This window comes from Caretta caretta, chromosome 1 (assembly GCF_965140235.1).
Source record: "Caretta caretta isolate rCarCar2 chromosome 1, rCarCar1.hap1, whole genome shotgun sequence".
Lineage (NCBI taxonomy): Eukaryota > Metazoa > Chordata > Testudines > Cheloniidae > Caretta > Caretta caretta.
In genome coordinates, this window is record NC_134206.1 from 185,570,774 (window position 1) to 185,586,319 (window position 15,546).

At 43.1% G+C, this 15,546-nt stretch overlaps 2 protein-coding genes across 4 annotated transcripts in view; one reads left to right on the top strand and one right to left on the bottom strand.

The window, feature by feature from the left end:
- Window positions 1–5,190, bottom strand: part of VGLL3 (vestigial like family member 3) — a 39,893-nt gene extending 34,703 nt beyond the window's left edge. For 2 of the 3 annotated variants that reach the window (XM_075117791.1, XM_048868982.2), the window contains exon 1: window positions 4,754–5,190. In XM_075117791.1, coding sequence (XP_074973892.1) covers window positions 4,754–4,870 — 117 coding nt within the window. In that variant the 5' untranslated portion in view covers window positions 4,871–5,190. Of the gene's footprint in view, window positions 1–4,034; window positions 4,322–4,753 lie in introns of those variants that run through there. The other variant, XM_048868971.2, reaches the window with a different exon arrangement.
- Window positions 5,191–6,249: 1,059 nt separating this feature from the next.
- CHMP2B (charged multivesicular body protein 2B) overlaps window positions 6,250–15,546 on the top strand; it is a 104,533-nt gene continuing 95,236 nt past the window's right edge. Inside the window, exon 1 of the mRNA XM_048869013.2 lies at window positions 6,250–6,289. Coding sequence (XP_048724970.1) covers window positions 6,265–6,289 — 25 coding nt within the window. The 5' untranslated portion in view covers window positions 6,250–6,264. The remainder of the gene's footprint in view (window positions 6,290–15,546) is intronic.

Genomic DNA, 15,546 nt, shown 5'->3' on the forward strand with positions numbered 1-15,546 from the left:
GGGATTGCATTGGGTGTAAATTATGGCAGGATTTGGCCAACTATATGTATAATGTGAACTTGACGGATGCTTTTAAAGATGACCCTTATGGGCTTGATCAAAAGCCCAATGAAGTTAATGGAAAGGCTCCCATTGGACTTGAATCAGGTCCTGAGGAAGCATTTTGATAAAAATGAGAAGACAGATTTTAATATCTTGAATATTGTGGAATTCTATAAGCATGGGTCCTGACTGCACATCAATAGAAGCAGTATATCCCTCATATAACACTATCACACATATACAGGTACAGTGTACTTTTCAACTCTTTGGTACTTTGGCAAGAGGAAAAAAGGAAAACTCAATATGCACGCGGATGTTTAATCCAGGGTCGCACCTCACTTTCACTTGTCCAACCTGGCACTTTGTGTGTGCGTACGTGCACACATGCATACCCCATCTATTTTCTTGGACGGATGCCCTGGACTTCAGCATTCCTACAGATCTAGGTAAAATTAAAAAATAAAACCCAAGGGTGTTAGGACCCAATTCCCACTGAATGTTAATGGCTGTTGGGTTCTAATCCCCTTAAACTCTTTTTAAAATCCCATGCTAAATTAGTTTGCAATCAAGGGATTTTTTTGGCTACAGAATTGTGAAAAGCCAAGGCTCTAAAAATTCTGCATTGATTTTAGGTCATGCAGAATTACAGATATAGAAATAAAGGGGCAGAGGGATTACTCTTAAAGGAGTGATGAATCGTTTACTTTAAAAAAAAAAAATCTACCCAAGACTTCACTTCTGCATGCAACAAGTACTTGATATTCCATAATTCTGAATCATGTGATTACTATAAAAGACGATGCCATTGCATTCTTACCCCCTTTTTTAAAAATTACCTTCAAAATCCTTTCACAGCTAATAGGGCTGATGTGACAACAGTTAGTTGCATGCCAAAAGCACACTTGCCAACACACCTATACAATATCAATAAAAATAAGTGAGGATTATCTTTCCAAATAGTTATTATGGGTTAAATCTTCATCTTGTGTAAAACAGATCAGTTCCTCTAGCTGAGGAACTAGCTAGATCTATTAAAAGATGCAACCCAGATAGCAAAAACAAGTATAGAAACTTTTGTATGCAACACAGATTTTATTCCCCAAAAAATCCTTCAAGAGGCCTAAACTTCAGCGAAAGGAACACACCACCAAATCCCTACAAAGAATCTGAAACTCCAAGGCCAAAAGGAATCCACTACAGATTACTCTTCTTTATCATAAAATTGATTTTTTTTTCCAAATTGAGTACAAAACACAACAACAGTTGTGTAATGACATTGGAAAAGGTAGGTCGAGTTCTTGGAAATGTCAAGTATAAGCTCCCTCCACCTCGTTAGCTCTGATACAGAGTTTTGTTTTTAAGATGTCCCATTAATGCACTTTTCCAAAAAAATACTCTTAATTCTGGTAAAGAAGAAAATTCTTTAAAATATTTCTTAAAATATTTAAAATATTACCAAGCACTTAGACGAGCATTACAAGGTGATCACAAAAAGAGGAATAAAATCCCAGCAATAGTTACATTTATAAAGCATTAGGGAGTGTCAGGCAATCAAATTGCTTGATTGGGTGAATATCCCTGGCAATCTGATTTTGAAGAAACCTGTCTGTTTTGTGCAGTATGGAATACTGTCTGAACAACAATTTGTTTCACTGTGATTGCACAGATAGAAGAGAAACCTACTATATAGTTTTTGTGTTTTATTTTTAAGTGTTGGATTTCAGGGCACTACAACATAAATTTATGAACTGCTCCAAACTTCACAGTTGTTAGAACATCCAAAATTCCTGGTTCAGTGAGCTATAGAACTGCTCTACTTTCTAGTCCTACCGCCTGAATTTCAACAGTTCATAACGAACCCTCTTATTCCAACAGAAGTAGTGTGAACTATTTAATGGGATGAACTGATTAAAAACAAATAATTGATACAACTTTTGTAATAACAGCATTTTTTTTATTTGCAGTAACCCATAAATTGTATTGGTTCAACTCTACGTTCTCTCATCTTGTATATTTAACACCATTCCTTTTATTGTTAAAGCAGTAAAAAAAGTTGACCCAACAACAATTCTCTTTATTAATAAAATAAGATTACTAGCAACTAAGCTTTCATTGTGGTGCTTCTGGGACATTTTATACTTGGTGGAACTTCTAGTGGATGAGCAAACATCATATTCATATTTAAAACCTCTGATATCCTTAAATGCATAATGCAAGCTCATTTTTCTATCATTTGAAGACAATCACAATCTAAAGTGTGAAGCAGCAGGTACAGCTACATCAAACTGTAGTTTAGTTAAAGCTAATGACTGTTTAATGTATTTCCTTACAAAAAGTACTGTGCACATTATACCAAAAGCCTAAGAACAATGTAACCAAATCAGACAAAACCTAAAACCTCATTTTCAACCCTAATTTTAAGCTTTTAGGTCTTCCAGTCAAATGGAGCATTTTTATTTTTAGTACATATTTTTAAAGTTAACAAGTACGCTTATAGACACCAAGAAAAAATTTTAAAACTACAATTCCCAGACAAGTTAGATCCTTCCATTCTGCAAGCTCTGACCTAGATCTGAAAAATCAATTTGAAAGCATGTTGCAATGGATAAAAACACCAAACTTTCCTATTGCCCATGAACAACATGAGCAACCTGGAAAAGTCAGCTTTCGTATAATTTCTGCAAAAACTCTCTCTCACACACACAATAATAAAAAGGAAACAATAACATTCAGTAGGAATTTTAATGTTTTTGTCCATATTTGTGTCTCCCAGGCAAGTTGATATTAGGGGTCACTTCCCATGTATGGAGAAAACAATCTTCATGGATAATAATGATAAAACCTTATGGAATGCAGCAACAACCAAAAAATGTATTCTCAGATGACTACGTTAGGGCCAAGTCAATATTAGTCCCACTTCACCCACGCACTGCATAGTCTAAAAATGCTGTCAGCCTGATAAGAATTTCCTGATTCAGATCACCAAGTTCAAGTGTAAAATTAGCTGATATTCCAAAAGAGCAAGGTTTTGTTCAAAAATTCCCCTTGTCCCCACTAACATTTTATGGACTTTAACAGCTACACCAGTTGAAAGCTGCACTGGAAAGTAAAGCTAGGTGGGCATAAAATTACATGCCTTTTTGTAAGCAAAACACAGATTCAGAAAACAGGATGCTTCATATGAAGTAGTCTGTCCTATCCCTAAAACATCTTCAGCTATGTATCTGCATCAGGTACCTCAGTACAGATAGTGATTTTTGTAATCACAGTGTAGATTTGACAACTATCAAATACAAGTAACCATTAACATTAAAACACAAAATACTCTATTTAAAGCAGCAGACCTTATGTGGGATGGGGCTTACTAGGGTGTGCCTGGAAACGAGAACAGGGGGTAAAGATTGGCTTCCTCCCACCTTTAAAATGAGACATAACTTTCTAGGCTTAAAAAAAACCCGCCTCACTAGTTCCTAAAAGATGTCTCTTTGAAACACACCTGCCCAGGGCTTAATTTTTGTCAGGATTTGCCAGGGCTGAGCCCCGACACCTCTGGGCTTGCTCCCTCAATTACGAAAGTAAAAAAAAAAAATGTGTTTAGCTTGAGCCCGGCACCTCTTTCGTTACAAATTAAGCACCTACTTCACCTCCCCTCCCCTCAATGTTACACCCGAGATATTCTGAAGAGAGACTTAAACGTCTCCGCTTGCTTGTCATGTATATTTCACACGTTGATATCTATTGAGTGCCAAGTACATTCCCCGAGACTGGTGAAAACCTGCCAGCTAACTCACTCCTGCTCTCAAAGCCAGGGCAGCCTGCGGAGATTCTCTCACCAACCCGGAGCGATTCCCTTTCCTTTCCAGATTGCCCGATGTGTCCACTATCAGCACAAGGTCTCGGTTCCGAAGGTCTCCGGAGGCAACCGACACGCCCTGCCTCCGTCCCCTCGGACTCAGCCCAAGCCCAAGCCCCGGGATCCGAGGGAAACTCACCCCAGGAGCCTGACGCCTGCCGCTTCCTCCCTCCTGCTTGTCATCGCAGGTTGGCAACTTCCCCTCAGTGAACTGACAGCAGGACGTGGGGAAGCGCCCCCCACTGCCAGCCCCCGGGGCTTGGAGAGCTGCCCGCCGCGGGGATGGCAGACCCCGCTCGCTCATCTCGCAGCCCCCATCCCAGAGTCAGCCCAGCCGCGCTCCCTGGTCCTTTGCAAGGTGCCCCCGCGCTAGGGACAGAGGAATAACACAGGGAGTGGGGGCGCAGCGATGCGAGCCGGTCCCCACGGGACCGCAGAGAACAGCCCGGCAGCTACGCGGCGGTGCCACTCACGAGCCGACCAGCCCCGGCCGGGACACAGGCACGGGCGGTGCAGGGAGACTCCCTCCACGCACCAACACCCCGTGCACCGAGACAGCCCCGCTGCATGGTCCACACACACAGCTGCAGGCGCGCCGCTCTGCCTCTGCCCCTCCAGACAGGTGGGGCTCCGCAGGGAAGTCCCCGAGCGAGGCGCCCTGACAGTGCCCGCCCAGAGGGTGCCCCCTTTGGCTGGATTCCCCCCAGCGCTGCCGCTCCGATGGAGAGATCCCGCAGCACCCCGGCTCCGGCTCCTCTGGCCCGAGGGAGTCCCACCCTGCCCCTCCCGACCCACGCCCGGGCCAGCGCTCCTCCCCGCTTCGCTCGGCCCGAGCCCCCGCGGAGAGCGGCGGCTCACCTGCTGGCTGGGCGCAGGAAGGGGGCAATACGCGGCTGCCGCCCCCGGGCTTGGCAGATACTGGGGCGCCCCACACGCCGCCGGGGAATGGTGCAGCACCACGTCGGAGCAGCTCATGGCAGCGGCCGCGGGGGCAGGGGAGCCGCCAGCGCTCTGCAGCTACTCCCTGCGCCGCTGCCCTGCGCGGCCCCCTGCCGCGGCTGCTGGGCGCTGGGCTGGGCTCTCCCCGGGCAGGCGGCCGGCCAGAAGCGCGGAGCTCTGCAGAGAGGACGGAGGCGGCGGAGCCCTCATCTTCAGCAGCCCCCTGGGTCCCGCTCCGACCCTTATACAGGAGCCCGGCGGCGGGGCAGCTGGGGCAGCGGCGGCGCTGGGCGCAGAACGGCGAGGGCAGCGGCGGCGCAGCCCCGGGGAGCCGGAGCGGGGCACAGCGCCGCAGCCGCTTATTACCATACACACAATGAGCAGCCCCGGGGTCTGCCAATGGCCAGCGCCCAGCGCAGGAGGGGGAGAAGGAACCAAAGTCCCGAAACTCCGCCCCGCTGCCTCCGGGTTGGAGCCAAGTTTGCTTCTGGACAGCGGGGCCGGAAGCTGAGTGGACCAGAAAGGGGGCGTGTCCTCGGAAAGGGTGACCGGCCCCCTCTTCAGTTTGTGGTCCTGTGAGGCGCTGGGTCCTCTTGCAGCCGCTGAAGCCTAAGAGACGCCGCCAGAGGATGGCAGTGGCACCTGGAGGAGGATTGGAGCTAGCTGACAGGAGTCTTGCCCGCTATCTGCAGGGAGATGCTAGCAGTGGGGCTACACCTTGGTAGTCAGGTGCTGTCTGCCTTTGGCCTGAACGTGATTTCTTAAAGGGAGGTTCAAAGATGTAGTATCTTAGCAAAGTATTTTTACCGTGCCTCCCCTGAAAAGTTTGGGCTCCATCCTGCAATCAGCTCATTTCCCTCTGGTCCCACTGGCAGCCAGTTCAGATGAGAGCATTGCTTCTCTCTCTGCACAAGTGAAGAGAAACCTCATAATTCACCACCTTGGTGGTCCATCAAAAATTGGTTACCTAGTAGAAGTGGGACACGCGATCTTTACATAAGTGAAGCTAAATTGCACTAGAAGCCTTTAGAACACTTTAAAGTAGTGTGAGGCATAAGGTAGCCAGATGAATGTGTCCCTTAGTCTAGGTTTCATTGTAGATTAGTTGTTTTCTACTGCATTTTCTTTTTATATGAACCTTTCTTCTAATTGCACTTGTTATTCTTTGGTTGGGAGGAGGAGGGCAGAAGAGGGGCTACTTTGAAGGGTTTCTTTTAGTTTCATAGTCATGTATACCAAGGCTCCTCCAGAAGCATTGGAATAATTTATAGTGAGCGAGGTTGGGGGGGCAGGGGTTTGATTTTTTAAAAATGTTTCAATATAACACTCTCAAATCCTTCGTGCCTAGAAGGAGAAACTCTAAACTGACTGAAAATGAATCTACAATGAGTGAGACTCCCACCAACTGAACAGGAGTTGTCAGGCCATAGATGTATCTGCCAGACAGAGAACAAGGTAAGGCGTGACTGAGATGCACTGAGTTATTGTTCTTTGCTGTGCCTGCTAATGATAACGTCCCAGATGCTGCAAACACTTACATATGTGCTTACATTTATGCATGTGAGTAGTCCCATTCGGTTCTTATCACTTGACTGCAATGGGACTGTTAACATGGACAAAGGTTAGAAGGTGCATAAAAGTGTTTGCAGGACTGGGGTCACCATACTCAGATTCTGGTTCACAGATATGGAAATTTTCTCAAATGAGATTTGACTTTTATTTTGGACAGGAGTGACCTACAGACTTGAGGGAGTTATATATATTTTTAAATAGTTCATTTGTTGGTCATAAAACTTAATTTTCCCCCCTCCACAGTAGTTTTCACAATTTCTACATCTCATTAAAGGGGCTCTGCTGAGTGCTAACCTTGAAGACTAATCAGAAGCTTCAGCTAAGGCAGAATGCAGCTCCTCACCTTTCAGATAAAGTGAGAGTGAACAGTACTTATCTACATTATATCTTAAGGAGGATGGTGGTATTTATACAGTGTCTATAGATTGCTAGGTTTGTGAAGAAGATATTCCGGTTCTCAAAGCAGAACTGGACCAAAATAAAAAATATGATATAATTTACTATACCAAGGGAAGATATATTTCAGCCTAGTACAGTAATTTAATGATTTCTAAATGTAGTGCATGCAGGAGGCTTACAGAAGAAAGTAAAACACATGTACTATTTTGCAAGATGCCAAAATGCTCAAATATTCAGTTATTGCATATTCCATATTGTTTTTGACAGAATCATTTCAGTTCCATGAGGTTCTTTTAAGGTGAAAAACAGTGACATGATGCTTCATGTCAAATAGCAGAATGGAACCATTAGCAGGCAGATGTTTGACATGATGAATCATGTCAATCAGCAGCATCAAACCATTAATGAAAATAATTTAGCCATGATACAGTGTATCAAATCAAATGGGGATATGCACTGGTTTTACACCAGTATTAACTTCTTTAACATAGAAAAGGATTTAAATGACAACCCATCAGTGATGTTGATTGATCTTTATCCTACCTTCTAGTTTTCTAAATTCAACAGGGCAGATTCATTCCCAGTGTAACTTCATTAAAGTCAGCTAAGGGCAACCCTAGGAAACACAAACCTGAAAGCCCTGCTTCGGTACCAGATATAATGTTTAAATGTTGTTTCAACCAGTTTAAGACAATGTGATAGGACAAATCTGCACAGCTTCCATAAAGGAAAATCAGGTCTTTCATCTACTGCAATTCTTTGATGGCTACAAGAAAATAGCAGAAAAATGAGAAACAGTTGGCATAGTTTGTTTGGACTTTCCAAAAGTCTTTGACAAAGTCCCTCACAGAGGCTTTGAAAAGAGTCTTTCCCACTGGGAGGTGTGGGTGCTTAGCATTTCTAAGGACAAGACCACTTATTTAGGTGTCTAAATAACTGTTTGAAGGTAGTTACTAATATTTCAAATATTTTAATATATTTCATATATAATTAAATAGTGTTTGTCTCATTGCAACTATCTTCCTGGGGAGATATAGCAGAGTACCATAACAATTCCACAGAAATTAAAAACAACACCAACCAGCAAGCATCTTTTCCCCACCTCTTCCTTGGGTTCAGCTTTCCACTGGCATTCTATAACTACTTAATAATCAGCGATGACACCAACAGTTTTATACTCTGAGTAAAAAATGTAAACAAGCAGTTATTTTAAAGCATTCTTCATTTTCAGTAAATGAGGAGAGCAGATCAGAATAAATGCAATGTCGGAAGAAAATGAAAACAAGGAAAGGATAACTGTCCTTACATAAAAGGAGAGAAGGGAAATAGAGGATCAAATAAATTCACACCACCACCACCACCTTTCATTTACATAGTCCCTTTTATCCCAAAGGAACCCAAAGCACTTTGCCCACCAGGTGCATACATCGAGCTCATGCACCCATCACTGAAGTACTGTCACCCCTGGAGTGGAATGCAGCAGTCATTCTGTGGCAACTGCATCTCATAAGAGGTTTCAGGAGGGGATATGAAGTTGAACATCTCTGGTTGATGCCCAAAGGAAAAAAAAAATAATTAGCCACAGTTAGAGCTGGTTGAAGTTTGTTGTTTGTTTGTTTTCATTGAAAAATGCTCTCTTCTTCTTTGCCTAAAGATGCAACTAAGCACCCAGTGGGATTTTCAAGGGTGCCTAGGCACCTAACACCAATCAAATTCCATTATAGAGTGGGGAAGTATGGTTTTGTGATTAAGGCACTGCACCAGGACCCAGACAGATCCAGGTTCAAATCTTACCTCCACTATAAACTTTCCCTATGTCCGTATGCAAGCCGTAAGTTAATTTCTTCATATCTCAGTTCTCCATTTTAGGAATGTTTCTCTACCTCACAGGATTGTTGGGGGAAAAAAATGAATTCATTAACATTTGTGAGGCACTCCGCTACTATTACAATGGAGGAAGAGGGGATATAAGTACCTATGCAAACATTCACTGAATGTAATGCTTGGGATTGATGAATCATCAAAGTCTTCTGTTAATCCACAAAAGAGATACATCATAGGCATTGGTGATGGAAGCTTCCCTAAAATGCTCACTACAGTCTGTCAACCCGCACCTCGAGGGACTATGGAAATGATCCAATACAGTGTAATCAACAGAAGCCTTTCCATTGAATTCCATGGGCACTGGATCAAACCCTGTAAGTGAGAGGGTAGCTCATTTCTGTCTCCATTCAATCCTTTGTCTCTTTGCTGAGATTACCAGTAAGGAGGCCTGTTAGTGCCTGTTGTGATGTAAACATGAGTCCGTTGCAAAACGGCCAGAGACCAAACAGCTAATTCTGCATAGGCCAAACAGCCATCAGATGGTAACAATTTATGATTACTGCAAACTGAAATTACTTTCATGTGCATTTGTGTATTCTGGTATTATAAAATTTAGTTCAGTTAAAAAGGTCCTTCATGGAAAGGCAAGTAATTTTATTTATTCTTTTTAAAATTAGAAATGACAAAAACCTGCAGACAGAGACTGGCAGGAATTTAGCACCTTTAATAGTGAAGCATATGACATACAGAGAAGCTAATGAAATATTATTTACACTTAATTCCAAAGACAACAAAACATCCAAACTACAGCCAGACTGTGGGCTCGATGTATTGTGGCACCTATGTTGATACATACCATCTGATGATCTTGCCCACATATGAATATCAATCCCCTTTATAAGGTGGTTGCTTTTTGAGATACAAGCAAGGCTGCAGTGCTACTTGCAGTAAATAGCTTTCTTTCTTCAAGCCACAAGAAACTGTCACATCTGCCAACCTTCAGCAAACTGAGCAGGGACTGTTACTCATTTTAGTGCCCAACTGCATTATATTTATCCTGGCTATAATATTCTCTATTACCACTGAAAATGTTCGGCTCCCAAAGAAAAAAAGGAATTGTGTCAAAGGTCCAAATTCCTCCCTGAGATGTGAATAATTTTCAGTGACTTTAATGGGAGCTGTGCACATAAATTTCTAGGTGGAATCTGACTCCAAAGCCCACCCATCTATACTGGATTTTTTTCAGCAGATCTTTTTCATATTAGTGTATTAGACATGCTTTAATCTCAATGGGCTGAATCTTTGGGCCCTCTTGCATCTGCTTTGGATGGTGATGTCATGCAAAGTAACTGAAGAGCTGCACTAAAGGGGAGGCTGAGAATTTCATCTGACAGGGGAATCCTCAAGTGGTGCGAACCTGGTGTAGCTGGTTCTATATCTCCTGCCCTCCCCCTGCCACATGGGAGCCTGTTGGAGTAGTGCATAGTGCTCCATTAGATCTGCAGCTATCCTAACTTAGAACATCTTCAGGGCTGTTCCAAGAAAGACTAAGGGCTGTTTTGGTCCCTGACTGACCTGGGATCACAGGTGCAGAAAGGGGACTTATAGCCACCTATCTTCCAACTCCATGGCTACAATGAGTGCATGGACATAGACAAAACTCTAGTCCCCTTTTTCACCCCTTTCTCCAAAAATAAAAAAAGTTGTTTATGCCTATGGAGTGTGAACTCGGAGCACATGAGGCCTGGATCCAACTGTTGCTACATTGGTTGCTAACATGATCTGATAGTTCAGTTGTGTTGAAAACATGATTGAAAAGCCTGGGAAGATATGGTCTTAAATGTTCTGTGGACTACATTCTGATGCCCTTATAATATTGAGTAACACTTTATCCTGCAATTAGTCCCACTGGTGACTATGAAGCTGCTCAGAGAGTAAGAAACTACTCAATGTAAGTAAGGTATCAGATTCTGGCCCTTTCTGTTTTTGAATATAAATGGTTCCTGGGTTTCCTTAATGGATAACTAGTGGCTTCACTGACGCTTGCTGCCATCTAGCATTTGCATCTCCCAGTGTGCAGAAAAATAGCAACATTTTTGTGTTCCTACTTTATCTCTAAATTAGTACCACAATCACACAATATCATAGCCAAATGTGACAGGTGTGGCCTTTCCCAATTAGGTTGCTTTAGAGCATTCTTTATGCAAAAAAGCAATTGCCTGGTGAACATTTAAACAAACATTCATTTTCTTTGTTCTCTTTCTCCACTTGTTGCAAGTGGTTTCTGTATAAATTTAGCTAGAAGTGCTCATTGTATTTTCGGGGTGTCATTAGTGAACATGGCAGAACTTTTGCTGAATGGACCAGCTTATATAGATGGGAAGTTTCTAGTGGCCTAAGAAATGGAAAATATTTACTGCAGGTAGCACTGCAGTATTTTTAAAATCAAGTACCACTCTCCATTTCAGATTATACATGCTGCAGGTAAAGAAAGTTGTTTTGCTGCTGGAAAGTGCAGGTTTATAAATGCACTTAACTACCCATAACAAAATGTCCTCTTATTTGTGCTTTCAGCAAACATACGCAGTAGAGTAGCTGGATAATAAATAGCATCATTTACTGCCACTCTAGATTTCATCACAATAGTCATGATTGTTACCCTTCTTTCAGTTTATATGAAAACTGTTTCTTGTAATCTCCTGAGTTCAGTTTTCTGTTTAGCTATTACATGTTTACTCATCTTCTGGAGAAGTTTGTATGTCTGGCAGGGGAAGAGTTACTCTAACAATCCTTCTTAACTATTTACCATCATCTATTATTATTATTATTATTAAGTTATTAATAAGAGGAGCTGCACATTATCTACAATACCCTCCCAGTGTTAGCCCACACAGAACGGGAGTGGTGTAAAAAGAGATGAACGATGCTTAGAACTTATAGTAATGTATATCTTCAAAATATGATTATGTAAATAATCAACAACACTATGAAATACATACTTTTGCACCCATTTTCTAGATGGAGAAAGGCAGGCTGATGGGGTTAGGAGACTTTCCCAACACCAGAGGTGTAGTCAGGGTCTTGGTTCCAGGCCTGGGCTGAAATCATGCAGGTTGTTTAGCTTCTCATAGGAAGTGAGATCCTTCAATAAGAATTTCTCCCACCCCATACACCTTGACTCTCAGTTATGCTAAGCCTGTGTACTACTCTCTGGCAGGAGAGGCCAGAAACAGATCCCTGAAAATAACCCCTGCACAGAGGGCCTCCCAGCTGGTGTAGGACTGGCACCAAGGCTCCAGCACTGCTTCCAGACCCCAGTGGATGAGATTGGAGTGCACTGCACTATGGCTACTGTCTGTTTCTCAAGGGGTCGCGGGAAGCAGGCCTTGAATAAGAGTGCCTCTACAGCCTCTTTAACTTTACACCAGGACTGAGCAGGCTCCAGGATGGGGCTTCTGTCCCCAAGCGCAGGACCAGAGTAACTGAAAATCAGGCCTGTTTCTCCAGCTATGGATTGGATTCTCCAGTGAATGCATATTATTCACAGCCACTCCTTACACACGCTCTCTCTCTCTCTCTCTCTCTCTTTACTTGGCTTCTTAACGAAATACAGCCCTCCTCTTCTTCCTTAAGAAATTACACCTATACCAAAAGCCTCCTGTAACAGTCTGATTGTTTGAGGACATGCACCCAAACTAGAGTTGCCAGCTGTTCGGTCAAAAAGGGAACCTGATAGTGCCTGGTCAGCACTGTTGACCAGCCACCTAAAGTCTGGTTACCTGCAGTAACCAGCCTCTGCCACCAGGCGGTGGGAAGAGCAGCAGCTGCTGCTGGAGCCTGGAGGAGCAGTGGAGCACTATTTAGTTCAGAAAGTTATTCCTTTAAAAATGAAGGGGCAGATTCTGCCCCTTTTATCACATTGAATAGTATAGTCCTTTGTTTGCCAGGTATTACTACATTGTGAGTAATGGGGCTCCTGCCACAGGAGGAAGATTAGCTACTTATCTGGCCCCCATCACCACAGAATCAGAGCACCTCACAATCGTTAATGCATTGGAACTTGTTAGGTAGGGAAGTGTTATTATCCCCATTTTACGACATGGGAGGTGAGGCACAGAGAGACTCAGACTGTCCAGGTCACACAGGAAGCAGTGTCAGAGCAGGGAATTGACCATAGAGTGCCTAGTCCCAGGCTACCAGTCCACTGTTCCCTCTAAGCTGTGCGTGTGTGCGCACGCACACACAGATCCTAAACCCTGCGCACACGTGCACAAAAATTTGCACAGAAGCACAACAATTTGCACAGAAGACATTTTTTGTGTGAACGGCCTGTCAAAAATTAGAGGGAACATATGCTATCACCCTACACACTGGACCATCCTTCCTCTCAATTTTCTATCTCGTGAGACTGAGTAAAGGGAGGCAGATTCTGGCCCAAACTAAGAAGATCTTCTGCCACCTAAAGTATACACAGACGTGAAATGAAATGAGGGGAAACAAATAAGGGTATATTATAGGAAGCACTGCAAATTACAAATATGAGATCGTCAAGTGACTTTTGCAGTCTCTGAATGTGTCAGGTGTTCTTAATTAAGGATGATATTTTGATCCCTTTAATCATGTTAAATAATACTTTACCTCTGAAATCAGTGGAACTACTTGTGACATGAGGTGCTACTGTGTGAGCAGAATCTGGCCATAAATGTGGATAACCATTTTCATTTTATTGCCCAGTACAAAAAAATCTGTACTACACATACATGCTCTCCAAAGAAGTGTACACAATCACATTCCAACCAAATGTTAGTCTCCTAAAATTAGCTCTTATTTAGAAGTCATGGAAACAAAAATAAAATACATCTGTTGACAAGCCCAAAAATTAGGAGCAGTGTGTAAAAATCCTTTCCCTTGTTTTTCCTTTCACACTGTAAGAGACATGAAGAAAGATGAAAATTCTTTTTAAAATAAATGTTTTTGTAAGGCAGTTGTAGTGGTCATTTTAAAATGTACACATGAAAGAGCCATGAGAAAATTAGTCAAGAGTTCTGACAATTTATGTTGATAATAACTTGCTCGTTTATCATCTCATATCCCAAAAGGACATTCATAGCTCTTTACAGATTACAATACATAGAGTATGGTGGTACCAAGTGATCATTTGGGCTTTTGTTTTAACATGCATCAGTATGAAAACTAAGGCCTAACAGGCAAAGATATGCTCTCATGAACCTGAGCATGGAGCCTGAATTAACATCTCACTACAGCCCTGGAGATCTGAAGCCGATTGATAGGGTGGAGTAAAGAAGCTTGCATAGCCAGAATTCATGCTGCAACTCTTCTCTGTATAAAGAAAGCACTTAATTCTTCAGGATTGTCAATACCACAATTTTCATGAGCATTAGATTCACTATCTTCTTTTTCTTTTTTAAATACTAATCTTGATTAGCACCCTACTTAGTAATCAAGTCACAACACAAGCTGGTAGAAGTAGAAAATAAAAGTTGCTCACCTGCGACAGGAGCAGACATGTCAAACCTGCAAAAAAACATAGAAATTGGGCTTGTTTTTGGCTTAATTGGCTTGTGAGTTACTTGTTGGGTAGTTTTTGGCTTGTAGCTTGTTGCTTAGTTTTTTTGATCAGCTCCCAGCAAGCAGGGGCGAGAGTCAGGGGTGCACAGCGGCACAGTCCCAGACTACAGGCTGAGGGGACTGAACAGGACCTTTCTAAATCTGTCAGTCCTATGGCTTACATTGTCAGGTACTGTGATGAGGGTCTGGGTGATAAATCTGGCTGTTTTGCTGAGGCAACAGGGCTGTGGGCACAGGAAGAGGTTGATATACTGCTCTGGAAAGATGAAGGTGGTCTAGAAACCATGTCTCTCTCACGCTGGGAAAATCAGTTATTTTGGCTTCATCTTGCTTTATCTTTCTGTCACGGTGCGGGACTCACCCAACTTGTAACCAACTACAAGTCCTGCTCCTCTTGACCTGCTGCTCAGAAACAAGGAAGAATTGGCAAGGGAAGTAGAAGTGGGTGGCAACCTGGGCAGCAGTGATCATGAGATGGTCGAGTTCAGGATCCTGACAAAAGGAAGAAAGGAGAGGAGCAGAATACAGACCCTGGACTTCAGAAAAGCAGACTGACTCCCTCAGGGATCTGTTGGGCAGGATCCTCTGGGAGGCTAATATGAGGGGGAAAGGAGGCCAGGAGAGCTGGCTGTATCTTACAGAAGCCTTATTGAGGGCACAGGAACAGATCATCCCAATGTGCAGAAAGAATAGTAAATATTGCAGACGACCAGCTTGGCTTAACAGAGATATCTTCGGTGAGCTTAAACACAAAAAGGAAGCTTACAAGAAGTGGAAACTTGGACAGATGACTAGGGAGAAGTATAAAAATATTGCTCAAGCATGAAGGGTGTAATCAGGAAGGCCAAAGCACAATTGGAGTTGCAGCTAGCAAGGGATGTGAAGGGTAACAAGAAGGGTTTCTACAGCAATGTCAGCAACAACAAGAAGGTCAGGGAAAGTGTGGGCCCGTTACTGAATGCAGGAGGCAACCTAGTGACAAATGATGTGGAAAAAGCTGGAGTACTCAATGCCTTTTTTGCCTCGGTCTTCACAGACAAGGTCAGCTCCCAGACTGCTGCACTGGTCATCACAGTACCGGGAGGAGATGAGCAGCCCTAAGTGGTGTAAGAACAGGTTAAGGACTAATTAGAAAAGCTGGACATGCACAAGTCCATGGGTCCAGATCCTGGATGGTGCTGAGCATTCTGGTCCTGATCCAGCAAAGCACTTAAACATATTCTCAACTTTAAGCACACAAGTATTCACACTGGTTTGTAAAAATCAAACTCTGTGTGTGTGGAATGCCACTCAAGTTAATGGGAGTTCCACATACATAGGGATGGGAA